We start from the raw sequence: 27,972 nt of genomic DNA on the forward strand, positions 1-27,972 counted from the left end.
GTGCGCGCACCCGCTGTGCGGCCAGTCTGCGTGCGTGAGTGGGAGGCGGCGGGCCTGCGACTCCGGCCTTATCGGCTGACCGTTTAGTGCTACGTCTCGGTGCCATGAACCGGTTTAGTGCCCGGTTGGTAGGGGCCACGGCGACCCCGTCGCCGCCCCCGAAAGCCCGCAGCAATGAAAATCTCGACAAAATCGATATGTCTCTAGGTGAGGGGCTGAGGCGGAGCGGGCCGGTGGGGGAGGGGAGGGGCCAGCGCGCGGTCCGCGGAGCTGGCGACGTTAGCCGCTGGGCCCGAGGAGCTCGTTGCGGGTGGGCGGGGCCGGGACGCGGACTCCGCACCTCTCGGCTGAGGCTGTGCCTGAGAAGGGGTACCGAAGCGGGGCGCTACGAGCCGGGCTCTTGTTGAGAGGTGCGCGTCGCTCTTTCCCACCTGGCTCTTTGTGACGAAGACTCGGCGTGTTTTGCCGGGAACCGCCGTGGGCGTTCTCAGGAGTGAGGGAAGAGGTCCGCTTGGCCAGTCTCTCCGTAGAGAGGTCGCGGAAAGACCAGAGCCGGACCGAGTCTGCGACTGGTGAAAAACCCGGGTACGGAGCCCGGGCCTGTGCAGGCGCGACTTGGCCCGCCCGACAGAAAGAAGAGGAACGGCATCTTTAGAAGTGGGGTTTTGTTTTTGGATTTGTTTTTTAAAATAGCACTGGGATTGAACGCGGGGTCTCTGCATGGAGCTCTGACCACGACCCTTTCTACTTTTTTTTTTGAAAATTTTTAGACACTACTAGAGTTCCTGGGCGCGCATTGCGATCCTCCCACTTCAGCCTCCCGGAGTGCTGGCTTTCCAGACTTGAGCCACCACGCCTGGCTCAGATGTGCTGCATTAGGTGGCTACAGAGGCACAGTTCTGTCAGCATAGTTAGCTAATTAAGGGGGTGGGGGGAGCCATTAGTAAAACCGAGGGAAAGATTTTACATGGATTGCTGGGAAGCCAGAAAAAGTCTGTAGGTCCAACACTTAATAGAAAGGTGGCGTGGTTCCGTTTGGTAATGGTTACATAAAAAGGTGGAGGAGGATTGCGAGTCCCTTGAAACGTTGAGACCTGATGCCCTCGACTCGCCGGTCGCAGGGTTTGGCCTAGCAAATCTAAAAGTTATTCCGATTTTTATTGGGATTCAAGTTATGGTATTAGATATAGAAATCTCTGCTCTTTTCAGCTACTTGAAAAATAAATAACTGGATTTTAAGGTCAGTTTTTAGGATAATGCCCAGGCTGGAAGTTATTAATTTCCATTTATTCCATTTAGTGACAACCAACTTGGTTGTTACTAATTTCCATTTGTTTTGTTTCTCTTTTTTGTTTTGGCTTATCTAGAGTTTATGGTTGAAAGTCAGAGGGGCTGGAGATTTAGCTCAGCGGCATAAGCGCCTGCCTTGCAAGCAGGCAGTCGTGAGTTCGATCCCCACTACCAATGAAAAGGAAAAAGGCCAAATATATATATATAAAGTCAGAACACTTAGTTTCTAGGATTGCTGCCAAGTGAGGACTTACCATGTTACCTGAATTATCAGCAATAATAGTTTGGCTGCAAGTCTTCCCTTACTGCTGGTCAGTAATAATCTTTTGAATAAAAGCCCAAGTCGTATAAAAGTGGGTATTTATTGAGTGCTTACTACTGGACTGGGCATTTTGTATGTGTTAACTGTCCTCACAACCCTGTGAGGATTGTGCTTCTAGTGATAAACAGATGGAATCCAGAGACACAGTGTCTTATGGCAATCCTGCGCTGTCACTTACTAACCATGTGACCTTGGTAAATTGCTTTGCCAGTGCCTCTTGTAAAGAGGTCATAAGAGTAGTGTTTGCTGTATTAGAGTCAGTAAACTTGTGGCAACAGCGTAGAACAACATCAGGAACATGGTAAGCACTATTTTTTAGTTATACACACACACACAATTATATGCCATTGTTGTTAATCCCGTTTGACAGAAACCTGAAGCATAAATTAGCTTGCTCAAAGTGATACAGCCAGTCAGTCATGGAGGCACACATCTATGAATCCTAGCGCTTAAAGAGGTTGAGGCAAGAGGATAGCCTGGGCAGCTTAGTGACTTAAAGAGACCCCTGTTAGTCATGAAGCCAGGATTTCAGTCTGCTCTAGAGCCCCATACTATCAGTGTAAGAAAATTTTAAACTTTTTTTTTTTTTTTTTGGTACTGGGGATTGAACTCATGACCTCGCACTTGTCAGGCAAGTGCTTGTGCCACTGAGCTAAATCCTCAGCTAAACGTACATTTTCATAATGGATATATTTAAGTTTATAAAATTTTTTGGTTTGCTTTGTATGCATTTTGTTCATTGAGATGTTGAAGAAAACTGAGAGATTCACATCAAGGTAGAAATGAGGTGTTGTGGTATAAATAGATGCTGGTCTCTTTCTGTCCCTAAGAAGAGTCTATTAGGTGCCTTTCTCTTATAAGAATCTTACAGAGGTGGGATAAGCAGAGATGATAATTTTCTGGACAACAATTGTTGTGGTATGTGAATATTTCATCCTTCCACGTTTGCAGAGGTTTTAGAATCTGATTTTCTAGGTCTTGTTTTTTAGCCATAGCTCTACCAGGTTTATATAAATATTCCTGTGAAATTTCTGCTGTTTACTGTTAGCTGACCTTATCGTGGCTCAGTTTCTTAATTTGAAAATACTATATTTATATCATGCAATTTTTGTGAGAATTAATTGAATATACATCAGAACAATGTTAGCATTCACTCACTATTATTATTATCATGTATATAATGCTATGGAAAAGATCCCCCAACTTCCATCTATTGCTTGGGTAAAACACAGCTACTGTATTTTCTTTTTTTATGGTTGGAAGTCTTTCTGCCACAGTGGCCAATTTAACTTATTTGAGGATATTGACGTTTTTAAGTGTAAAAATGTTTATATTTAATATGCCTTGCTACTTTAAATTTTTAGAGATGTATACACATGCATGTGCACACACACACACTTTTTTTTTTTTTTTTTTTTTTTGTCTTTTTCATTTTTATTGGTACCGGGGATTGAAGTTCTTTTTTTTTTTTTTTTTTTTTTTTTGTCTTTTTCCTTTTTATCGGTACCGGGGATCAAACTCAGGACTGCCTGCTTGCAAGGCAGGCACTTATGCCGCTGAGCTAAATCCCCAGCCCCATGTAGCAAATTCTTAAAGGAAAATAGTAGTTTATAAATATTGACTTCCAAACTGTTCTCTTGAGAATTTAACATGTTCATATGACAGATACTTGTGAACTTTTTTTGTGTATGAAATCCTTTTTTTGAAAGAAAAAAAGCTTTATAGTGTCTCTGTTTTTATTTATTTTTTATTTTTATTTTTTTGTGACCCTGGGAGTTGAAATCCAGAGGCTGGTACTTGCTAAGCAAATTCTAGCACTCTATCGCTAACTATACTCCCAGCACTAAGTTAAGTTTCCTTTATTTATTTATTTATTTATTTATTTATTTATTTTTGGTGGTTCTGGGGATATAACCCTGAACCTACCTGATGCTAATCATGTGCTTTCAGCTCTGATTGTCTTTAACTTTAGTGAGTTTTTTTGCATTTGGAGATTGTTTTGAAAACAACATCAGACCTGGTGATGCATACGTGTAATCCTAGCACTCAGGAGGCTAAGGCAGGAGGATTGATGTGAATTCAAGGCCAGCCTGGGCTATGTAGTGAACTCAAGACCAACCTGAACTACACAATGAGTTCCTGTCTCAAAAAAAAAGACAACAAAGTACTCTGAAGAGGATTGAGTATTTTATATAAATATTTCTTGAAAATTATTATATATGAAATAATCTTACATTCTGTTGTTTGTAGTACTCCAGAAGCCGAAGCAGAATTGTGAACTCAAGATCAGCCTGGAGTATATAAGACCCTCACACACAAAAAATAAATAAAATAAGGTTAGGTTAATTAGTTTTGTTAGGGTTTTTTTTTGTTTTTTTTTTGTTTTTTTTTTTTTTGTCTTTTTCCTCTTTATTGTTACTGGGGATCGAACTCATGACAGCCTGCTTACAAGGCAGGTGCTTATGCCGCTGAACTAAATCTCCAGCCCCTAGGTTTTTGTTTTGTTTTGTTTTGTTTTTTGATCCTCTGAATTGAACCAGAGTCTTCACACTGAATTATAGAACTAGCCTTTTTAAAATTTTTGGTTGTTTTGTTTTGTTTGAGATAGGGTGTCTCTAGATAGTTCAAGCTGGCTTTGAACACACTGTGTAGCCCAAGAGGATCTCAAACTTACAGCATTTCTGCCTTAGCCTCCCCAGTGCTGGGGTTACAGGAATATGCCATCACTCTGGGCCTGGTTTTGTTTTCTTGACTGGGTCTTATAGTTCAGGCTGTCCTTGAACTCATTGTGTAACCCAGGCTGACATTGGAACACATGGCGATACTCCTGCCTCAGCCTTCCATTTTTTAAAATTTTCAGACAGGGTCTTACTGAGTTAAAGTTGCCCAGGCTGGTCTTGAACTTTAAATCTTCTCTTCCAGCCTCCCAAGAGTGCTAGAATTACAGGTGTGGCTCACCACATTCATTTTAATTTTGTTAAGTATTTTTAGGAAGTTGTTCAATTATGTGCATTTGCTTTTCTTTTCTTTCTTTCTTTCTTTTTTTTGGTACCAGGGATGGGACTCACAACCTCGGGCTTGCCAGGCAGGCACTCACTTGTGCCACTGAACTAAATCCCTGGCCCTTATGTGCATTTTCTTTTGGTTTATTTGCTTTATCAATCAAAAGAGTTACTGGGGGATTGTGAAAAATGGATATATTTTTCTTTTATTTTTGGTACCAGGGATCAAACTCATGACCTCATACTTGCCGGGCAGGCACTTGTGCCACTGAGCTAAAACTCCAGCTCCAGTATCTCTTTAATAAGTATTGTTGGCTTCTACTAACCATATATATGAGTTGGAATCCAGAGTACATTTAGTTTTCTGATCTTTACGTTGTTCTCTTGTGGTATTGGCACATTGTAATCTTCATGAACTATACAGGGACAGTTTGAAAACATTTTTGGATGTAACGAGACTTAAAGAACTCTATGTCAGTATGAAAAGAAAATGGGGTAGGGACTGGGGATTTAGCTCAGCGGCATAAGCGCCTGCCTTGCAAGCAGGCAGTTGTGAGTTCGGTCCCTGGTGCCGATAAAAAACGAAAAAGACAAAAAAAAAAAGAAAGAAAATGGGGTAACCTTGAATGACTTTACTAGAGAAGGAAAACCAGTAATATTTTTATACCATCTTTATTATGTCATTTTTAAAATTATGTATTTGCTGTTTGCATATTTTTCATCAGTAATTTTAAACTTACTAAAAGCAGGGACTGTATTATACTTTGTTTCCTTACAGCACAGTCTTATGCATACATTCACTGCACAAAAGTATACACTCAATAAATATTTGCTGAATCTCAATTCAGTGAATTTAGAAATTTGGTATTTAATTGAATTATTTACTTATTTTTTGACTGCCTGTGACTTTACTAAAAGGTAGTCATCTTTTTTAAAAAGGAGACTTCTGTGAACATGGAAAATAAGTGTAGTGTGGTTAATTTTTTAATTATAAGAAGCTGGGTGTGGTGGCTTACACTTGTAATCCCAGCACTTGAGAGAAATGAGGCCAAAAAAATTTTTTTTCACTAAGGAAAGAAGTACTATAGATAATAAAATTCTACATTAGTTGGTATTTAGTAGATCTGTTTTGTTATTTTTTTAAAATGTACTAAATGGTTTATTTGAAATAAAAAACTTCCAACAATAACTTTGTTTTAAAGAAACAGTACCTTGTTAATTATTAACCCAAAAAAAAGCAGATCTTCTTTGGTTGGTTGTTTTGTTTTGTTTTTGAGGCAGGGCCTCTCTATGTATTTCAGGCTAGCTTAGAATTCACTATGTAATCCAAACTGGCCTTGAACTAACAGCAATCCTGCCTTAGCCTCCCAAGTGCTGGTATTACAGGTGTGTGCCACCATACCTGGCATACTTTGGGTTATTGATCTGAACTTTTCCTATAAAAACTTCCTTCGAAACACCAGGAAAAACGGCAGATTATCTTCATATTATTAGTATCCTCTTAAGAAAGTGTTTTCAAAGTAGGAAAGAAATTGGGGACATAGGTAATTTCTTAACTAGAAAATGAGCCAAGTAACCGAGTCATTAAATTGAAAAAGAAATTGTTTTTCAAGACAAAGAACTGTAATTCAGAATGGCCTTTAACTCACTGTGTAGCCCTGGCTGACCTTGAACTCCTGGTAATCCTTCTAGACCGTGAGTGGTGGAATTACAGGTATGTGCCCCATGCCCAGCCATTAAGTTAAAATGAAAATAATTACAGCTTTCTCTCTGTTGTAGATGATATTATCAAGTTGAATCGGAAGGAAGGAAAGAAGCACAATTTTCCAAGACTAAATAGAAGACTCCAGCAAAGTAGTGCTCGGCAGTTCAGGATGAGAGTACGGTGGGGAATCCAGCAAAATTCTGGTAAGTTTTGAAAGTAAAGCTTTGGTAAAGTGCTATTAGTTGTGAGTTCTTAGTGTACTGTCTTTAGTATATACTTAAAACATGGAAGAAATACTTGTTTGTGATTTCCACTTCCTTTTTTCTGAAAGTTTTTTTAGTTCTTAAAATCTGGATAGAATTTTTTTTGTTTTGAAAAAAAGTTTGTTTCCTTAAATAGATGAATACTGTTTATTAAAAATTGCCAGGCCTAGTGTTGCACACCTGTAATTCCAGCACTTGGGAGGCTAAGGCAGGAAAGTAGTGCTGAGTTTGAGGCCAGCCTACATTATGTAACAAGGCCCTGTGGTTTTGTTTTTGAGCAGAATATATTTATTGAGAGAAAGCTTCTGTCTGGGAGATAGAAGGGGTCCCACGTGGGTTGCCCCAAGGCCCTGTCTTAAAAAGAAATTTTAAACTAATCTCAGTTTATAGCTAGCCTAAATTTAGGGCCAGGGATTTAGCTCAGTGGTTTAAGCACTTGCCTGGCAAGCACAAGATCATGAGTTCATTCCCTGGTACCAAAATAAATAAATAAATAGCCTAAAATTGCAAAAGATCCTACATATTATGACATCTTATATCTTTCCCATCAACATGTTCCTTTAACAGTCTGTCCTATGGATAACAAACTCTAGACTAAGCATGGTCAGTGAAAGAATCTACCACCTCAAACTGGGCATGGTGGCAGTTTGTAATCCCAGCACTCAGGAAGCTGAGGCAGGAGAATAGCCTCAAGTTCAAGGCCAGCCTGGACTGCATAGTGAGTTCAAGACCAGTCAACTACAGAGTGAAATCCTGTCTCAGAAAACAAAACAAAAGACATACCACCTCAAAAGACAACTTATTCTATTGTTGATGACATCTTTTTTAGAAAATTCTCTTAAATTAAACCCATATCTATGTACTACTTTTACAGTGTTATAGGAAACAGGCTTCTAAGTGATAAGCTTTTTAGTGTGTGGAGACTACTATTACATTCTGCATGGAAAATTACCTCCAGGCCGTGTGTGTGTGTGTGTGTGTGTGTGTGTGTGTGCATGTGCCCGTGCGTGCATGCATATGTGCATGCTAGGGATCTAATCCAAAGTGTTACTTGTGCTAGTTAAATGCTCTACTACTGAGCTATACCCCAAACCCCACGTCCCCTGTCACATTTATCTGTTCATCCAAGATCTTTCGAATTTCCAAAGGGAGATTCCAAGTTGAATGCTTTAGGTATAAATTGTAACTCACTTTTTGGTTTGATTTGGGTTTTTTGAAACAAGAGCTTGCTCCAAGCTCTCTGGAATCCAGGCCGACCTCAAACTCGTGGCAATCTTCCTGTCTTAGCCTTCTGAGTTAAAACTGTCTGTATATAGTTACTTTTGGTAATCTGAAAGTTTATTTTTAGTGATTTTGTTCTAAAGTAAGTTGAAGATGGTAACTGAACACTGTTACATGATTGATTACCTTTTTAATCAATTATATCAGTATTTTAGAACAAACCTGTGTTTAAATAAAAAACATTCTTTCACATATATAAATATAAAAAAACTTACATTTTCAGTTGCTTTTTCTTCTATATGTTGGAAAACAACAAAAGTATTTCCAGTGGTTGAACATTATTATTTCTGTGGGGTTTTGTTTTGTTTTGTTTTGTTTCGTTTTTGGTCTTTTTGAGACATGGTCTCACTATGCAATTCAGGCTGGCATTTAGCTCACTTTTAGCCCACACTGGTCTCGAACTCGCAATGATTCTCCTGCCCCAGCCTCCCGAGTGTTGGGATTACAGGCGTGTGCCACCATGCCTGGCTCTTTTGTTATAATTTTTTTTTGTCTTTTTCCTTTTTATTGGTACCAGGGATCGAACTCACGTCTGCCTGCTTGCAAGGCAGGCGCTTATGCCGCTGAGCTAAATCCCCAGCCCCCTGTTTTAATTTTGTGAGACAGGTTCTTACTATGTAGTTCAGGCTGGCCTTGAACTCACTATACAGCCCAGGGTGGCCTTGAACTTAGAGCAATCCTCCTGCCTCAGCCTGCCATGTGCTAGGATCACAGAAGTGCACCACCATTCCATACTTATTTCTGTTTAACAGCTAATATGCTAGCATGTCCTAAAAAATGTCTATAACAGATTAGACCTAATGAAAAAATTTATTCATTTAAGTTTTTGTAATAGCCAGATCGAAATTAGTAAATTTTACGAGATATTTAGCTATAGCAAAGGAATATATAATTCCACTGATTTATATTTAAAACTTTATTATAACCGGGTGTGGTGGCACGCTCCTATCATCCCAGCACTTGGGAGGCGGATCGTTGCAACTACTAAGTGAGCCCAAGGCCACCCTGAAATAAATAGCAAGATCCTATCTCAAAAAAAGACAAAAGCAAAACAAATCAACACTTTCTTATAAATGTTACTCAATAAACCACATTTTATATAGCATTTTGTATAGGCTGTGGAGTTCGTAGAAACCCAAAATAATATCCACTAGTATGTTAAATACTTGGTAAATGCTTTGAACTGATCAGGTTCTGGACCTGTGTAAAGATGCAGCCATTTACTTTAAGGAATTAATTTCTAGTAGCAGAAATAGGAAAGGTAGAGTATGAGAAATGTCATAAGAGAAATCCAGATAGTTGTGTAGGATTTCACATAAGAATGTTGTGCTAAGAAGCTCAGAGATGATTTAATATGAAACATAATGTGGTTCATGAAGGATCAGAAAAACTTGCCTTTTATGAAAGTTATCATTTGAGCCTTGAGATAAATGATATGTAGGGATAGCTTAGGCTCTCATAAGATTGAACTTGCTCTTGGTTACTTTGTGATGGGTTAAAAATAGAACAACTGCTGTTATTCTGAATGTGCAGGGAAATATGGGATTGTCTTTAGCTTTGATTGGTTAGGAAGGATTTCAATTTCCACATATAGAATCATTTAGAATGTTAATGTGGTTTAGAGTTGCACATGTAACTTTAGTAAGGATGTTAGTTTGGGATGAGAGAATAAATACTACATAGCAGAGAGATGTTGGCAGATACTCATGGTTTTTGATTGCAGAGTACATGAAGTCTTCTATCGCCATGCCTGAAATATAATTTCATTTATTTATTTATGTTTGTTTGTTTGTGAATGACAGGGTCTTACTATGTATTCCAGACTAGCCTTGAACTCAGCATGTAGTCCTAGCTGGTAATCCTCCTGCCTCAATCTCCTGAGTGCTGAGATTGCAGGCATGCATCCCCACACCTGGCCTGAAATACAGTTTTAAACACTCAATAAATACTTGTATAAGCAATCCAGATATCCTTCATTGATAGAATACTGTATAACAGTAGTTCTCAAAATGTTGTCTAGGTACCTATAGGAATTCCACAAGGCTTACGGGGTTTATGATATCAAAACTTTTTATACTAAGACCTCAATTGTGTTTTCATTCTCCTGAACTTTTCTTGAATTTATGCAGTATGTGGTAGTTAAAGTAGATTTAAGTGTAGAAGCTTTGCTTAGTTCAGACTTCCAAATAATATATCATAGACTAGGTGGCTTACCAACTTCAGAAGTTTATTTGTCATTTCCAGAGGCTGAGAGACCTAAATCAGAACACCAGCAAGATCAAGTTCTAATGAAGGTTGTGTTTTCTAGTTTGCAGACTGTGACTTGTGATAGCCTCATATGGCAGAAAAAGAAATAGGGAGCTCTGTGAAGTTGCTTTTTACAGAGTACTAATCCCATTCATAAGCATTTCACTCCTAGGACTTTAATTACCTTCTAAAGGCTCTTGAAATGATTGAGGCAAATGGTGTATGTGTGAAAGTAGGTTATGAAAGGGGGTAGGCTAGGGATTCAAAAGGATGAAATTTTCTATCTCTGATTTTAGTTGTTCTCATAGATAGTAGATGACAGTGGAAAGGATGATACACAAGGGAAAAATTTACAGTAAGCAAATAGTTCAAAATAGACCCCAAGGAAAGAATTCTATCCCTTACTTTGTCATTTTAATTTATTTTATTTCTGTTAATGAGACTTTCATCAATCTCATCTGATCTTGAAACTATGCTATAATAATGGATTCCTCTTCCCTTTAATTGTTCTCTTTGTCCTATTTCCCCCCCCCCCATCAGAGATTGAACCCAGGGCTTCTACATCCCTTTGTATTTTTGTTTTTGTTTGTGATACAATTTGCTATGTAATTCAGGCTGGCTTTGAAACTTGGTATGTAACCCAGGCTGGCCTTGAATTTGGGGCAATCCTCCTGCCTCAGCATCCCATGTTTTGGGATTACAGGGGTGCACATATTTCAGATTTCTTTGTTTCTTTCTCAGTCCTTTATAATGTCATGTTTTAGTGCTATAGTGGCATCCAAAATGGTCTTACTACCTTCTCTCTGTTTCGGTCACTTATGCTGATATTCTCTGCTAATGAGACAGTTCAGTGAACCTCCCTTGTTCCTTAGCAAGTGTATCTTTATTCTTCAAATCCCTGTGTGATTTGAATTCAGAGTGCCCATTCACTTGTTACACTTGTCCTCAGACAGTCTGTCAATGTGCTATGGTCACCCAATCTTTGTACTTACCACTCCAACCCGAAATCCTTCATATCTGTTTTTTTTTTAATTTAAATGTATTGGTACGATGTAGGTATACATAATGCCATGTCTGTTTTATAATACACTGCCCACCTACTTTTTCTATAATGGTAGCTTTTATTCTCCTTAGAAATGTTCTATAAATTATATCTTGGCTTTTGTTATTCTTCGGAGTTTTGTTATGTTTTTGTTTTATTTTGTGAGACAGGGTCTCACTATGTAATTTAGGCTGACTTTGAACTCATTGTGTAACTCAGTGAACTCATTGTATAACTCAATGAGCATATTAGTTTTTTTGGTATTTTTGGGATCATAAATTAGTTTTATTTTTTTTCATACTTAACATGCTATATTGCCTTGGAAACTCTTTAATTAAAAAAAAATCAGTCCTTCCATGATACTTCATCGTATGGATATCATTATCTGTCCCCGCTGCTTGAGGGATCAAATCATTATTTGACCAGGACAACCCTATCTGTTCTCAAACTCATGGTGATCCTCTGGTTCATTCACCCAGAGTGCTGGGGATTATATATGCTACCACACCCAGCTATTTACTCTTTAATTTTTATATCACAATTTGGAGAAGTGTTCAGTTTTTGGAGCCATACACAACTAGAAGATGGTGGTGCTATTTTCTGAGACCTCTCAGAAATCATTGTTCTTTGTCTTACTTTGCTTACCTGCAAAATTAGGATGTTTATCATCTGCTTCATTAAGTTATAAGCAAATTATTTGACACAGTTCCTAGAATAGTAAGAGCAAGTTTGTAGATTTGAGTTAATGGACAGGTTTAGTCATTTTAGAAGGAAGTTACACATAATGCACAATAATTCTATTTTTAAAATATATTTGTTTTGGTTTTTTGAGACTGGGTCTCTATATGTAGTTCATGCTGGCCTCAAACTGACAGTGATCCTCCTGCCTCAGCCTCCTAAGCGCTGGAATTACAGACATGTGCCACTATACCCAGCTTTTTAAAAATGTAAAAGTTTTTTTTACTGCTTTGTTTCTGATTATAAAGTTAGTAGCACTACCTTTAGGACCGAGGCAGAGTACCTGAGAAAGGAACAAATTGGGGAAAACCCCCAACTCCTCTGACTTCCTGCCTTGGAATAGGGTGAGGCCATGAACCTGGGTGGTAAAGTTGTTCACTTGAGGGTGCTGTATTGATGGAACTCACTGGGATGTTGTCTGCAGGTGGTGTAGCCTAAATGCGCTCCTGGATGATCAGGGCCAAGAACTGGGATGCCAAGGGCACATCATCTAAGGCATCACCAAGGATTTTCTGCATCATTATTTCTCTAGCCTCATCATAGTAGCTGCCTGATGGGGCTAGGGAGGTTGGTGACTGTCGATGGATGTTCTGCATCACTGAAGCAAGCTTGAAGGAGGCGCCCTGGGACCTCGAAAAGCCCGTTTGCTCCGGAATCTCTCCAGCGCCCTCTGCTGACAAAGTTTAACATCATGCTCGCTGACAAAAGCAGTGTTCCAGTTTCAGAGGCAGGGTGGTAAATAAAGGCTGGATTGGATGTGAATTGATAAATAATTCAGTCAGCATAGCATATCAGGGTTTTCTGTCTGTCTTGTTGAACTCTTTTATTTTCAAAGTTATTAGTTAGGAACACTACACAAAAAGATTCAAGAGTTAGATAAGTTTGGGGATGACATATGCTATTACTCCTTTCTTAGAGATGCATAGCACAAATGAGCACTGAGAAATCATACAATACAGAAAGCTATTTTAACTTTAATTTTAGAAACTTTTTTGAAGATGAGAACACTATCACAATAGTTACTTGGAGTCATTCTCTGAAATTCCTGGTTGTTGCATTAAGAAACTAAAAAAGGGGTTGGGGATTTAGCTCAGCGGCATAAGCTCCTGCCTTGCAAGCAGGCAGTCGTGAGTTCGATCCCCAGTACCGAGGAAAAAAAAAAAAAAGAAACTAAAAAAATGAGGTATAATTTTTGGAAGAGAGGAGACTATCATTTGTGGATGACACAGTGGTTGACTGAAAATTCCAAGAAAAAATTTAAGCATCAGTGCTAGAAGTGAAACTCAGTGGTAGAGTATGGGCTCAGCATTCTTGAGGCCTTGGATTTGATTCTGAGCATGGTGGAAGGAAAAAAAAAAAAAAACCTCAAGAAAATTTGAAGGACTACTGGAACTAATAATTGAGGCAGTAGCTCTTTTAAAAATAGTAATTAAGCTGGGAATTTAGCTCAGTGGTCTAAGTGCCTGCCTGGCAAGTGTGAGGTCATGAGTTCAATCTCCGGTACCACCAAAAAAAAAAAAAAAAAAGTAACTAAAACTTAAATAGCTTTGTGCCGGGCGTGGTGGCTCACGCCTGTAAATCCCAGCACTCGGGAGGCTGAGGTGGGAGGGTCGTTGGAAGTTCGAGACTAGCCTGGGCTACAAAGTGAGCTCAAGGCCAGCCTGAACTGCATAATGAGACCCTTTCTCAAAAAAGACCAAAAAATAAATAAATAAAAGTAAAACTTAAATAGCTTTGTATAGTGCAATGTGACAATGCAAATATTATTAGAAGAGACCTTTTTTGTAACTGACAATAAAATGTATAGAATACCTCGTAATAAGTTTAACAAGAAATGTGTAAAAATTATAAGAAGAAAGAGATCCTTACTGAAACAATGTAGTGACCAAAAAAAAAAAAAACCACTTGAGAATGGGAACACATGCTGGTTCCTGAATGATACTGTTATAGAAGATGAAGTTCATGAATGAATGAATACAGATGACCAAAATCACACGAAGATGTTTATTTTCAGTAGAAATCTAAAACAGCAAGATTTTTTCCAAATACTAAATGATAAAAATTTAAAAATAATACTCACAATTGTCAGTTATACGTAAAAGTAGCCCTGTATGTTCCTGGGACTAGAACTGAATGCACTTACTCTGGTGTTTCCTTTTTATTCTTTGATCTGGTATTTCACTTTCTAGAAATTTATATCTGGAAGAAATTATCATAGATGACTATAAAAATGTTAGAAGTAATTGAAATGATTTTTAGAAAGTTGACTGAATTTAGTACGACTCATTAAAGAGTAATACATTAAAAGAGTATAAAAACATGATATAATCTAGTATTGCTGGACATGGTAGCACATGCCTATAATCTGAGCATCTGGAAGGCTGAGGTGGGAGGCTCGCAAGTTTGGACTCAACCTGGCCAATTATTTTATCAAAAATTGAAAATAGATGGAGAATGTAGCTCAATGTGAAGATTTAGCCCCGTGTGTGTGTGTGTGTGTGTGTGTGTGTGTGTGTATGTGGTGTGTAGTAAGATATAATTAACGTAGGCACTAAAATAGTATGTTTGGGGCTGGGGATGTAGCTCAGCAACACAGCACATGCCTGGCAAACAAAAGGCCCTGGGTTCAATTCCTCCCAGCAAAAAATGGTAAAGTACCACATGTAATGGTCTTTTGAATTGCTTAAATATTGAAATTAAAAATGTTTTATGTTTCTAGTTTGCCTGGGATCTCAGTGTGTTTTGTTTTGTTTTATTGAAGACAGGGTCTTGTTCTGTAGTTGAGGCTGGCTTTAAACTCACTCTATAGTCCAAGCTGGCCTTGAACAATTCTTACTGAGGCAGCAATCCTCTTCCCTCAATCAGCTTCCTAAATGCTAGAATTACAGCATGTGTCTGTGCTTGGCATGGTTTTTTTTTACACTTTTTTTTTTTCTTTTTATTAGTACCGGGGATTGAACTCACAACCGCCTGCTTGCAAGGCAGGTACTTATGCCGCTGAGCTAAATCCCCAGCCTGGCATGTTTTTTTTTTTTTTTTTTTTTTAATGATTAGGAAAAGTTTTGAAATCTGTAAGATTTATCATAGAAAAGCAAAATCAATAACGTTACATGCCACAGACATTAAAATATGTCCATGAGGGGGGCTGGGGATTTAGCTCGGCAGCATAAGCGCCTGCCTTGCAAGTAGGCAGTCGTGAGTTTGATACCTGGTACTAATAAAAAGAAAGAAAAAAAGACAAAAAAAAAAAAATGTCCATGAGGTTCATTAGTATCTTGAGCAAAATAATTCAAATAGAATAAGACTGAAAGCAAACAAGTCAGGTGGTCATGTAGTAAGAAAATAGGGAGATGAGAGGGATTCTACTCTAGATCAGCACTAGTCTCTAGAAATAAAATGTGAGCCACATATTAATAATAAATTACTTTGTAATATATAATTAGTATAAAGTCATTAATGAAATATTTTGCATTTTATTTGTAACATCGCAATTTACATTAGTTATATTTCAAGTATTCAGTAACAACATATTGTTAGTGACTACTATATTTCCCAGGTATAATCTAAATTTCTTATTGAGAAGGTCATGACAGAAGAGATAAGGTGAACATGTGATAGTCATCCTTTCCTTTGTAGTACAGTACAACCCCAGACTTCTTTGCAGTGTAGCTTACTGCCTGCTTAAAGGTGAATTATTCATGTAACTCAAAAGAACATGTAAATGATAAAAATAAACTTAAAATACACATATGTACTGTATTTGGAAAATAAAGCATATCCTGTGACCCATTTGCATTCCTAAATTGATACCATTTCTTCTTTTTTCTTTCAGGTTTTGGTAAAACTAGTCTGAGCCGAAGAGGAAAAGTAATGCCTGGGAAGAGACGCCCTTATGGAGTTATCACTGGCCTTGCAGCTAGAAAAGCAACTGGAATTCGAAAAGGAGTTAGTCCTATGAATCGTCCCCCTCTAAGTGACAAGGTAGGATATGGCTGAATCCTGGTTAGAGAGCCTTTTCCTTATTTGTACTAATATTTTTATGAATAAGCTTCATAAGGTAATGTTATATAGCACTTCAGGGTGTATGTAAACATTTAATAACTATTTTTAGAAACCCATTCATATAAAATTATATAAATTTCCAGTTTTCCCAATGTAGTTATTCCTCCATATCTGTGGAGAATTGGTTCCAGGATATTTCTCAGATACCAAAATCTGCAGATGCTAAAGCCCCTTGTATAAAGTAGAACACCTAATACAATGAAAATAGTATGTTGTTTTACTGCTGTGTATGTTCAGAGAATAAGGGCAAGAAAAGTGTGTATGTTTAGTAAACTTAAGATAAAACTTCTGTTGTCACACACATGATTGTCATGTGCCAAATTACATGTGTCAACAGTGTCTAAAGGAGCTTTCACCAAAACCTGGAGTAGGCCATTAATCTGATCTTTTGGTTTTTCTTCCTGTGTTCTTGATATTTTGTCCCTGTGTTTTTTGTTTTGTTTTGGTGCTGGGGATTGAACTCAAAGCCTTGAGCTTGCCAGGCAGTCACTTATACTGCTGAACTAAATCCCTAGCTTGTCCTTGTTTTATGTATACTTCTTTTCCAAGTGCTCATGAAAGTGAAAACTTCTTTTTTTTTTTTTTTTTTTGTCTTTTTCATTTTTCGTTTTTTATCAGTACCTGGGATTGAACTCACGACTGCCTGCTTGCAAGGCAGGTGCTTATGCCGCTGAGCTAAATCCCCAGCCCCAACTTCTTAATTTTTTACCTTACTTTAACAGCGGATATTTATGCTTCTTCTCATATGCTACTTCTCATATGCTTAAGACACTAGGAGACTGTAGATAAAGTGTAAGATATGGTCAAGAAATTTGGAGACATCGTCATAAATTAGGCTTTAATAATGGGTTCAATTTACATATGTGGATGAAGGAAAAGTACACATTTTGTGTATTCAGGTGTGTTTATTGCAGTGCTGGGGATTGAGCCCAGGGAGCTACATCCACACCCCTTTCTGTTTCTTGAGATAGTCTTGCTAAGTTGCTTAGACTCAAACTTTGTATTGTCTTGCCTCAGCTTCCCAGAGTAATGGGACTGTGAGCTCTGTGATTTTTTTTATTGTACTGAATTTTTCTTTTTCCATTCTATTTCTACTACAACTGTTTTGTTCTTTATAACTTTCCTTGTATATTTTGTCACATTTGTTTTGGAACTTGGCTCTCAGATTCTTCCATTTAGTGTGTCATCTTTTTTCACTGTAAAACAATACCTGGGAGAATTAACTTACAAAGAATAGTGTTTTTCCTCACTGTTTTGAAGATAGTCCAAAATCCGGAGAGGTGCACATAGCTTTGGACCTCTGGTAAGGTAAGCACATGATGCAGGAGAATATAGCAGAGCAGAGCAAACTGCTTACCTCATGACCAGAAAATCTGAGGAAGAGGCCAGGTCCCACAATTCTCCAGTAAACTAAAGACTTCTCACTAGGCCCTACCCTCTGAAGCCTTTATGACTTCGAAAACTGTTGCTCTGTGGACCAAGCCTTGAACATGCAAACTTTGGGAAGAGCACATAACCTTACCCAAAACATAGCACTTAGAATCATTTTTATATAAATTGATTCATAATTCACTTCTCTAGCGCTCTGATTCTTTCCTTTAGTTCCAGAATGACATTTTGCATTATCTGTGAATGCCCTGATCACTTCAGGTATTTTAAATACAATGCAGCAGTCTTTTTAGTCACTAAAGAAAGTGTCTAGTCGTTTTAGTATCTCAGTCTCCCCCATGACATCCAAGTAATAGAATGTTTATCTGTTCTGCACCAGAAATGTTTATTGTAATAGGGTATGTAACAAAAACAAGCTAACATATTTTCTTGTTTCCTGAAAGAACATAGAACGGTATTTTCCAGTGTTAAAAAGAAAAGCAAACCTTCTGAGACAAAATGATGTGCAAAGAAAACCAGCTACAGTTCTCAAGAGACCTAATCAGTTAAACAGAAAGTAAGTGTTCAAACGTAAGACAATATTTTATGTCTGAGTTGTCCAGGCTGCTCCGAATTTGTCCTCCTGCTGCAGCTTCTGAAGTAGCTGGGATTATAGGAATATGCTAAACAGGCACCACTCTACTTCTTAAGAATAAAGTTACAAAATCCTAACACCTCAATTAGAATTATTCAGAATTGGAAATTCTGAAAGCTGAATTACCTCAGGCTCAGTAGCTCTGATTAAAACACTGAATCACATTGGAGAATATCTGTGAAAAAGCAAACCAGAGAGACTTCCTGCAGGAATGTTTCTGAAACTGAAATTATTTTGTACTAAATTGAAAGGCGTAACAAAAATCTAAAATGTAAGACCTGTTGTGCATTCCACTCTCTATAAAGATAATATTGACATAAAGGAAGCTAGCAAGGTATGAAGTTACCTTATTTCCCTTTCAAGTACCATTCATGTATTTCTTGCAGAAGATTATCCATAATAAAACATGGAATGACGGGGCTGGGGATTTAGCTTAGCAGCATAAACGCCTGCCTTGCAAGCAGGCAGTTGTGAGTTCGATCCCTGGTACCGATGAAAAGGAAAAAGAAAAAACAAACAAACAAACAAACATGGAATGAGGTCTCTTTATTAGTGAAATGGCTAAAAATGCAGTTTTACTTAACTATCATATTTAGACATCAGTTGGAAGTGCCAGTTATGAAAGGGGACTTCTCAAATAAGAATGCATCATTTATGTGAGACTTGCATGTTAACTGAGTAGCCAGGGAAAATTTACATTTGAATCTCTATGACATTAGAAATAAGATTATAACTATTAAAGTACTTATATATCTAGTAGATAAATACAAATTTTTTATTTTCTCATAGTTCATCAACTTCCTCAAAAAATAGAAAGGAAGTGGTAAAAGTCAAGTCAAACATAATTCTGTGCATGAAAAAATAAAAGTTGAAGAATATATTTCTTTGTGGTTTATATTTACATAAAAATCTCTTAAGTGAGGATGGAAGAGAAAGCTGAAGGAAGAGAGGTTATTGTTTAAACCTGTATTGTTGTTTTCCATTTTGATTGTGAATGTGCACATGTATGAATTTCTCTGTACTAATCCTGTGAACAAATGTGTAAATTTATGTTTTCTTTAGGAATAGGAAATACCATTTAAAATGTGATTTTGTAAATGTCTTCAGAATACGTGTTATATATGGTGTATTAGAGTCATGTGTTAGGAATATAAATTAGTTCACAGTTGCATGTGATTATCTGCAGAGGGAGATACAGTAAATCAGCTCTCAGTAGTTTCATGTAAATAAGAAAACTGTTAGGATGGAGTCTTATGTCACGTGCTTGTCAGGTTGTAAGCATGTGAATTTAATTTTTATTATTTTTCCTCAAGATATTTGAAAGAAAAGTAGCTGAGAATAGTCATGATACATGTTTTTTTTGCAGAAGTAACATTCCAGCTAATTTTACCAGGAGTGCAAATAAATTAAGCCATCAGAAAGATACTCGTCAGGCAACTTTTCTTTTCCGAAGAGGCCTGAAGGTATTAAAAACCTTGGTTGTTTTTTGTTTTGTTTTGTTTTGTTTTGTTTTTTTCCTCAACCCAGAAAGGATCCTGAGCGGCCACCTTTAAGTAATAATCATAGGTTTGGCTCATGGTTGAGGTGGGGATTGGTTAAGTTTGGGATGTAGAAACATGACACTAGATTAGTTCTTTCTGCCTCAGTTTTTCTGTTCATTGTTCTTCCTTACCGTCAATCCATTGCAACTTCCTGTAAGAATTTAATGTTTCTTAGTAAACTAATGTTTGCCACTTGTTCTGATGCTTCTGTCAGGAGATAAAAATAAACCCCCCTTCTCCTGCATTCATGCACATGCCACACTGGGTTATAAGAGTACAGTGCATGATAGCTTCTTGGATTCAAATCCTCTGCCTTTTATGGGATCTGCTGCTTTTTTTTTTCCCCCTTTAGGTTCAGGCCCAGTTGAACACAGAGCAACTGCTAGACGATGTAGTAGCAAAGAGAACTCGTCAGTAAGTCAATTTGTTTTTCAGGATATCATTTTAAAAGTCAGAGAATACTAACCATCCAAATTACCATGTGCACTAGTCTGAAAGAAATTAAAAGACTCAAGAAGAAATTAAGCTTAAAATAAATCCTATTTTGCTTTTGTCTTCTAAAAACCTTTGAATTTTCACATGTTAGTATTAAGACATTTTTAGCACCAAATTACTGTATTTTTTAATTGCCTGTTTACTCTGCCTTAATGAAAAAGTCTTTTTTTCCTGTATCATCTTTTATATACATGAACCTATCTAGAGAATGAATAGTCTAAGTGTTCTTAGAATATTTGTAAAACTAAATTTAATAAAGCATTTCTTTGCTTCCTGTGTTGTTATAGAAATTTTTTTAGAAATTCATTTTTGTCATTGTAACTGTGAGTTGTAGTACTCTTAATTCCATCAATGTGATCCAATAAAGTTATGGCTACTGTTGGCAGATGAGGAAGGAGCACATTCATGGGTGAAGTCCCCACAGAAAGCATACAGAGGCAGATGTCAACAACACAGCAAGCAGCAAATAGAGCGAACAGCCCATCTTTAGTGGTTAACTCTTATACATGTCTTTGTCACATATTTATATTCTTTTATGCTGACCCCACTGGCACATGTGTGGTGGTTCAATGCTAAGTCATGGTTAAATAACCGTATCCCACTCTGCACCTGCGCTAGACTGCAAGGTCATGTCCTTGAAGCTGTCCAGAAGCATCCTTACATGCCCTAAGCTTGGAGCAGTACCCCCACATGAATTTACTCCTTCAGCCTTCTTGACTCCAACAGTTACTTTTTGGAAAACAAAATTTGGTCATTATGCAAATACAAGGCTAGATACAGTGGGTTACAATTTTGAGACTGAAGAAAATGAACTAAAAAAAGGAACTACTGTATTTGAACCTAATGTGAGCAATACTGTCTAGCACAGAGGGTAGGACATTGGAAACCATAGGGGAAAGTAACTGTAGCCTACAAGCTTCTAAAATGAATAGTATTTACATGATAGCAATTAATGTAAATGTTAATTTTTTAGCTTTGAGAATTAACTTGTAGATCAGCACAAAGTAGTTAATTTTGAGACAGTATATAGTGTGAATGTCACATTAGTGCATATATGAAGGCAGAACTGACAAAAAGAAGATACAAAATGGGACAAAAGTTGGAAAAAGGATTAGAAGGACTATTATCCTCATACTAATTGGAAGAGTGTCAAGAGATGGTACTAAAAGAAATATTTAAAGTCACAGTGAAAGTAAGATGTTGTTATAACCATCAAAATACTATATCAAAGGGAAACTGAATGATGGTATGATGATCTTATTCAGTATAGCAAGATTTTTCTAGTAAGTGTTTTTTTTTTTTTTTGTTTTTTTTTTTTTTTTTTTTGTGAGAAGCAGCAAACAGTAAAAACAGGAAAGGTCAAGAAGTAATGCCTCAGGGGAATGGGAAGGAAAGGAGTGGAGTGAAAGACTGTTAGGTTGTATTGAATCCCATCTATATTTGATATTTACTATACCAGAAAGATGTAAGAAATTCAGGTACTCAGTTCCTGTACACAGTATGCTGATTCATTGCCTCATGATGAGGTCCAGGTATCAGTATTTCTTTTTATTAATTTTTTTTTTTAGACCAGTCAAGAGTAGAACAAGGAGTTCAATCTGTACTGACTGTGAACAATCAATTGAGATAACTCACTACCTTCGGACCAGCCTAGGTATCAGTATTTCAAAAAAGATGAGAAAAAGTAATAGCCATTTCCTAAATGTGTCATTTTGTGGCTGGACAGTTGTATGTCAGTGGAAAGAATACTAGATTACCATGCATAAAGCCTTGGTTTTACCTCCTCGCACCAAAATAAATGCAGACAGATAATTAGTATACTTTTATACGAGTTACAATAGAGGATTTACGAATTCCCATTTTAATAAAATTTTTGCTTTTTTGAAACTAGGTGGCGTACTTCCACCACCAGTGGAGGAATTTTGACTGTGTCTATTGACAATCCTGGAGCAGTACAGTGCCCAGTGTAAGTCTTTTTTTTTTCCTTCTATAAAAATTATAGCCAGGGATTTAGCTCAGCAGCACAAGTGCCTGCCTGGAAAGCACGAGTTTATGAGTTTAATCCCTGGTACTCCCTCAAAAAAAAAACTTAAAGCCCTTTTATATGTTACACTCACTATTGGACTTGTACTCAAGAGTTAGATGCATAAGTTAGGATAAAGTTCATTGTGTTTGAAGAGGGGTGGGCCTTTTTTAGGGGGACGAACAGCAATGTCTTACTCCATAATTTTTAATTTTAAAAATGTTAGTATACAGTGAGATGCAAAGATAAAAGTAGTATTTGTGATACAAATTGGAAATAAGATAGAATTCAGAGTAAGGCTTCCTTGATTCCTGATTCATGTAGCTCCCTTTTAACAAATTATGTATTTAAGAAAATATTGTACACATATGACAAGTAATTGTACATTACATATATGTATGATAATAAATGAGATGATACTATACCTACTTAATATATCTTTCTTCCTGTCACTCTAGTGTATTTTGGATATTACTTATCAGATCATACAGACTTATCTTCTCTTTAAAGACCTCTTTGTGTATTTTCTTAATTAGAAGAGAGTAATAAGGTTTATTGTTTCATTATATTTATTGCACTATAAACATTCTAAATTTATGGAGTTTTTGATCTCTCCAACCATTTTAATGATTGAAATGAAAATAGTATAGTGCAAGGCTCTAAGACTGTACAGATAATTTAGAAAACCAAGACTTGAAAATCAGCAAATTGTTAAAAAAAAAATTTTTAGTTGTAATTATGGTATGAACAATTGCGAATTTTAGTTTCTAGAGTAGTAATCAAGAGCCAGATCCTTTTTCTTTTTCTTTTTTTTTTTTCCTAAAGTATATAGTAAAATAGCCGTACACAATTTTTTTTCCTGCACTTCTTTATTAAAATCCGAAGTGTAGTCCACCTTTATGAAAGGATTACCAGTTGCACTGTTTTGTCCTTGCTGAATAAAGAAGGATTTCATTTTACTTGTCCTAACATATTCCTTTAGGGATTCAAAGGCCTCAAGAACTCAGGTTCTGTCCAAGCCCTACACATTTGAACATGTGTACAAGTCAAGACATTTTAGGCACCGAATTTCCTTCTAGATGTTAAGCTAATTTAACTCCTTTTTTTCTAATAGAGCTCAGAAACCACGATTAACTCGTACAGCTGTACCCTCATTCTTGACAAAACGGGAACAGTCTGATGTAAAGAAAGTTCCTAAAGGTGTCCCCCTACAATTTGACATAAATAGTGTTGGGAAACAGGTAAAAAAATTTTTTCTGTATTTCTTTGTGGCTATTCACTGACAGTATTTTAATAAGAACATTATGTAATACTTTAAATATTATTTGATAAATTAATAAAATATTGTTATATAGCAAATTAAAGCATTCTAACTATTCAATCCTGGGTAGCTACTACTATCTTTTCTGTTCTATAGACTGTCTGTTTTGACATTTCATATAAATTGGATCATAAAATATGTGGTCTTAGTGACTAGCATCTTTCATTTACCATAATGTTTTTAAGCTTCATCTGTGTTATATTTCATTCGTTAACCATATTAAGCCTATTCATACGGCATTTTCTGTGTATGCATGGTATTGGGGATTGAATCCAGGGCCTTGTTCATACTAGGTAAGTCCTGTACCACTGAGCTAGAGCTTCAGCCCTTCTTAATTTTTTTGAGACAGGGTTTCACTGTGGTACCCAGACTGGCTTCAAAAATGTTACCTGAAAAAAAAAAAAAAAGTTATCTTGCCTCAGCCTGCCAAAGATCTAGCATTAGCTGTGCGCTACCACACTAGACTTTATATACAGCATCTTATTATTCATTCATTATTTGGTAGACATTTAGGTTGTTTCCATCTTAAGCCTATGAATACTGATTGTTTGGACATTTGTGGACAAGTTTTTGTGCAAGCACCTTTTTAATTCTTCTTGGTAACTACCGAGAATGTGCTGAATTTTATGGTAACTCCATAGTTAACCTTTTTAGAAACAGCCAGACTGTCTTCCAAAGGAATAAGTATGCTTATTTTAGTTACTTTTGTTATTGTTTAGCCAAATACCCAGCACTCACATGTTAAAGGAGGAAAGGTTTAGTTCAGTTTCTAGAGGTTTCAGTACATAGTTGACTGGTTCTAAGGTAGGATAGCAATGCAAAGGGCATCTCAGAGGAAAAACAGTTCATGGCAGACAGAAAGCAGTAAGTGATGAGAAACAATACTCCAGCTCTTTCTGTCCCTTATATCTTACGCAGGCTACCCACCCTTAAGGTAGATAGCACTCATACCCTTAATCCTAGCATCAGACGGTGAATCAAGGCCATCATGTACTCTAAATCTTGCCACCAAGGCCCACCTATGACCTCATGAAGTTTCAGGGGGACATCTAAATACAAAACCATAACTTGCTGTTTTACATTCCCACCAGTATATATGAGGTTTCTAAATTTCTCCATATTCTTACCACATTTATTACCTGTTTTATGACTGTGGCCATATAATTGAGTATGTGAAGTGGTATCTCACTGAGGTTTTTAAGTTTTGTTTTTTTTTTATTAAACTCGTATCGTTTGCTAAATTCATTTTTGTAGTAAATTTGTAAATTACTTTGGATTTTCTGTGTATAGTCATGTCATTCTCCAAGTGCCTTGCCTTTTTTAAACCTTTTTTATTACAATAGTTAGGACCTTCAGTACAATGTTGAATACAAGTGGCAAGATACTGTTGTGTGCTTGCCTTGTTCTAAAGCCTAAGGAGAAAGCATTAAATGTCTTACTATTAAATATAATGTTAGCTATAAGTTTTCAGAGATATGCTTTTTCAACTTGAGGGTGCTCCCATCTATTTCTAATTTGAGAATCTATCCTGAGAGAGTTTTGGACTTTTATGTTTTCTTTTAGTATCCATTGAAATAAAAATGTGGAATTGAAAATAAGAATTACAGACACAAATTTAGTCATATTTGGTCTGGGACTACTGTTCTGTGAAAGGCCCTAGTTACAATCACTAGCATGAGCATGCACACAAATTAGATGAATTTATTTTGCCTATTTTCATTTCATTTTGTCATAGTTACATTTTCATTTTTGATAGTACTTTGTTAGTTCATCAAAAACTAGATTTTCATATTTCTGTAATGAACTCAGAAATTTTTTAAAATACTGCCAAATGAATTTTTTTTTTTTAATTGGGGTACTGGGAGTTGAAACCCAGGGTCTCGTACATGTGATGCAAGCTCTACTACTGAGCTATATTCTTGACAGGAGGCAGGAATTATGAGTGAGGAGCTGCTAGTAGGCAACTTAATTAACTTGTCTAAACCTCTTTAATTTCATATATTTTATGTTTTTTGTTAAAATCTAATGAGATTTGTGTAAATATTTTGGACATGTTAGCTATTGTCATTATTATTGTTAATCATAAGATTATTCCAAAGCAAATACAGCTTTCTCTCAGGTTGTTAATTTATTTCTTTTTCTTTTTCCATTTCTATAGACAGGGATGACTTTGAATGAACGGTTTGGAATCCTAAAGGAACAAAGAGCCACTCTCACATACAACAAGGGAGGAAGCCGCTTTGTCACTGTGGGATAGATCCCATGTCAAAGGAACTTTTGAGTGATGAATTTGTTTGAAAAGTTGAGTTGCTTGAAGAGTTCATCACAGAAATTCAAAAAAGTTTACCATAAAATATTCACAAGGCTAAATAATTCTTATTTTTGAAGTTTTTTTTTAAGTATATAAAATAATGCCCTGAAAGGTAACAGGGAATATACCTATCTGTTCTTAAAGATTTCATGGTTTTCCCAGACAGAACAATTTTCTGTTGACCTCCTTGGTTCCTCATGCAGCAGATGGAAGATAGAAAGAAAGAAATTGATTATTTTTATGATAGTGATATTTAGGATCTTATCACCTTTGCCCACTTTTTAGACTTTGCCATGGTAAAGTACTTTGTCCTCTGTAATACAAGTAAGTCCCTTTGTTGCTGTTATTTATCCTTTAAGAGTTTTGATGTAGTAAGTGCAGTTGCCTTTTCTTTAGACACATTTTTTAGAAATCTTATGTGTATTCCAGTTTTGGCTTTTAAGATTAATGAACTATCTGGAACTTGGTTTATTTTTCAGGTGGTGTTAAGTTAGACCCCTGGAATTGTAAATCTTTAGTGCTGACCTTTTAACAAGAAATGTGGTTCTTGGCATTAGTCTTGGTTTAAAATGTTAATGTCTGAAAGCTGTAAATCACGATAACACAGTTATCTGATAGGACACTGGAGAAGGTTCAGTGTAAAAAGCCAACAGTTCATAATTAGTAATGAAAGGATGCAAAGAAGGAGCAAGTCAAAGGACCAGAAACTTAGGTGAAAAGCTTCAAAACCCAGGTCATAGGTATACTCTGGATTTATTGTATTCTTGAGTTCAGTGTCTGCAGATTGTTCAACTGATACTTAGAATTTTAGTTTTAAAAATACAGCAAGTCCCTTAGCTATTTTGATAGTAAAATTAATAGCCTTACAATCCTATATTTTCTTCTTATTCAGATAGTTCAGATTATAAGCCTGCTTAAATTAAGTAATTTATAGCTCCAGAAAAAAAAGTATAAAATTACAATAATTTATATTGTAACCTTCGTTGTATACCTTCCAGGTTTTTTGTATGATACAAAGTTCAAGCATTTAGAGGGAGAAAGAGCTTTTCCTGTACTCTGGAGAAGTGGGAATGATTTAGTCTATTGTGCCAAGATAGCGCTGAGAGTCTTCAGAAATTGTGTACTACAAATTACAGAAAAATGCCAAAATATTGTAAAATATTCCAGCTGAAAATTAACAAGTTTGGTCATTTTGAAGCTTTGATTTTTGGTTTACTATATATAATGTTTGAACCTCTAAATAGGTGGTGTTTCTCTGGCTTATCTTATTAGTGTTGACTTTTGTTGTAAAACAAAACATTATCACTCCTGCCTACCTTACATTGTTTACTAGACTTCATTGTCTCTTTGTTCCTTGGGTTACTTACTGGTTTATGCTAGCCATGGGAAGCTATCAATAACAGTTTCATGCTTATACCAAAGAAATCCGATCCTTAATATCTAATGTTTTGCCAGTACTTTGTTTGATAAGGGATTATTGGAACCCAGGCACAGAATTTGAAAATAAACTCTATCTCCTCTTAGCAATTTGAATCTTTTCATAGAGGCCAAGGATTCATTGTAGAACATTTTTGCAAATATGAATACTTAATATTTGATCCAAGAACAATGCATTTTAGACTGGCTGGAATTGTTGGTAGCTTATTTTATTTTATTTTTTGGTAGCTTATTTTAAAGCAAAGGAAAAACAACCAAGCATGAGTGTGCTATCTTTAGAACAGGTTTTGAAAATATGGTATAAAAGGGTTCTCAATTTCATTATTTTAAATATTACCATACAGAGGTGTTATTAATGTCATTTTTTGTAATATCTTAAAAGTTGCCCCAAATGTTGACATTAAGCACATGAAATTAACAGTGTCTTTGGTATATTAAACTTTTGCAATTCATGTGTCTGTAATTTTCTTTTAATGTAAATTTTGCCTTTGGTATAACTAAATTAAAACTCTCGAATACTAACATGTTGTATATAAACAAAACAATATGGTTTGTTGGAGGATACTTCCTTTCTTGGAATGTGGTTGTAGTCATCTTTGTTCATTTCTTAAATTTTTTTTTTTTCTTAAACAGGATGCAACTTAAAATTTTCTTTGCATCAAGGTATATGCAAAACATTGATGCAGTGCATCACAAAGTGAAAGTTTGTATTTAATGAGGAGGTGCTTTACACTGTACTTTTTGGTGTTTTTTGGAAAAGTTACATTTAGCTCTATTCTGAAGCTGTTCATTTTTAACAAATAAAATGTAACAGGTTTCACATGATTTATTCTTAGCTATTAAGATCAATTTGTGGTTTTTAGATTTTT

General features: G+C 36.3%; 1 protein-coding gene across 1 annotated transcript; it reads left to right on the top strand.

Annotated features, from left to right (window-relative positions):
• Fyttd1 (forty-two-three domain containing 1) lies at nt 1-27,555 on the top strand. Its single transcript, XM_063224352.1, has 9 exons — nt 1-207; nt 6,394-6,522; nt 15,723-15,871; nt 17,785-17,897; nt 19,342-19,438; nt 19,869-19,930; nt 21,903-21,977; nt 23,149-23,275; nt 25,514-27,555. The coding sequence occupies exons 1-9, from the start codon at nt 105-107 to the stop codon at nt 25,610-25,612; spliced, it is 954 nt and encodes a 317-aa protein (XP_063080422.1). The 5' UTR covers nt 1-104; the 3' UTR covers nt 25,613-27,555.
• The last annotated feature ends 417 nt before the right edge of the window (nt 27,556-27,972 follow it).

This window comes from Cavia porcellus, unplaced genomic scaffold (assembly GCF_034190915.1).
Source record: "Cavia porcellus strain 051 isolate PalLab524CR breed Dunkin Hartley unplaced genomic scaffold, mCavPor4.1 scaffold_14, whole genome shotgun sequence".
Classification (NCBI taxonomy): Eukaryota; Metazoa; Chordata; class Mammalia; order Rodentia; family Caviidae; genus Cavia; species Cavia porcellus.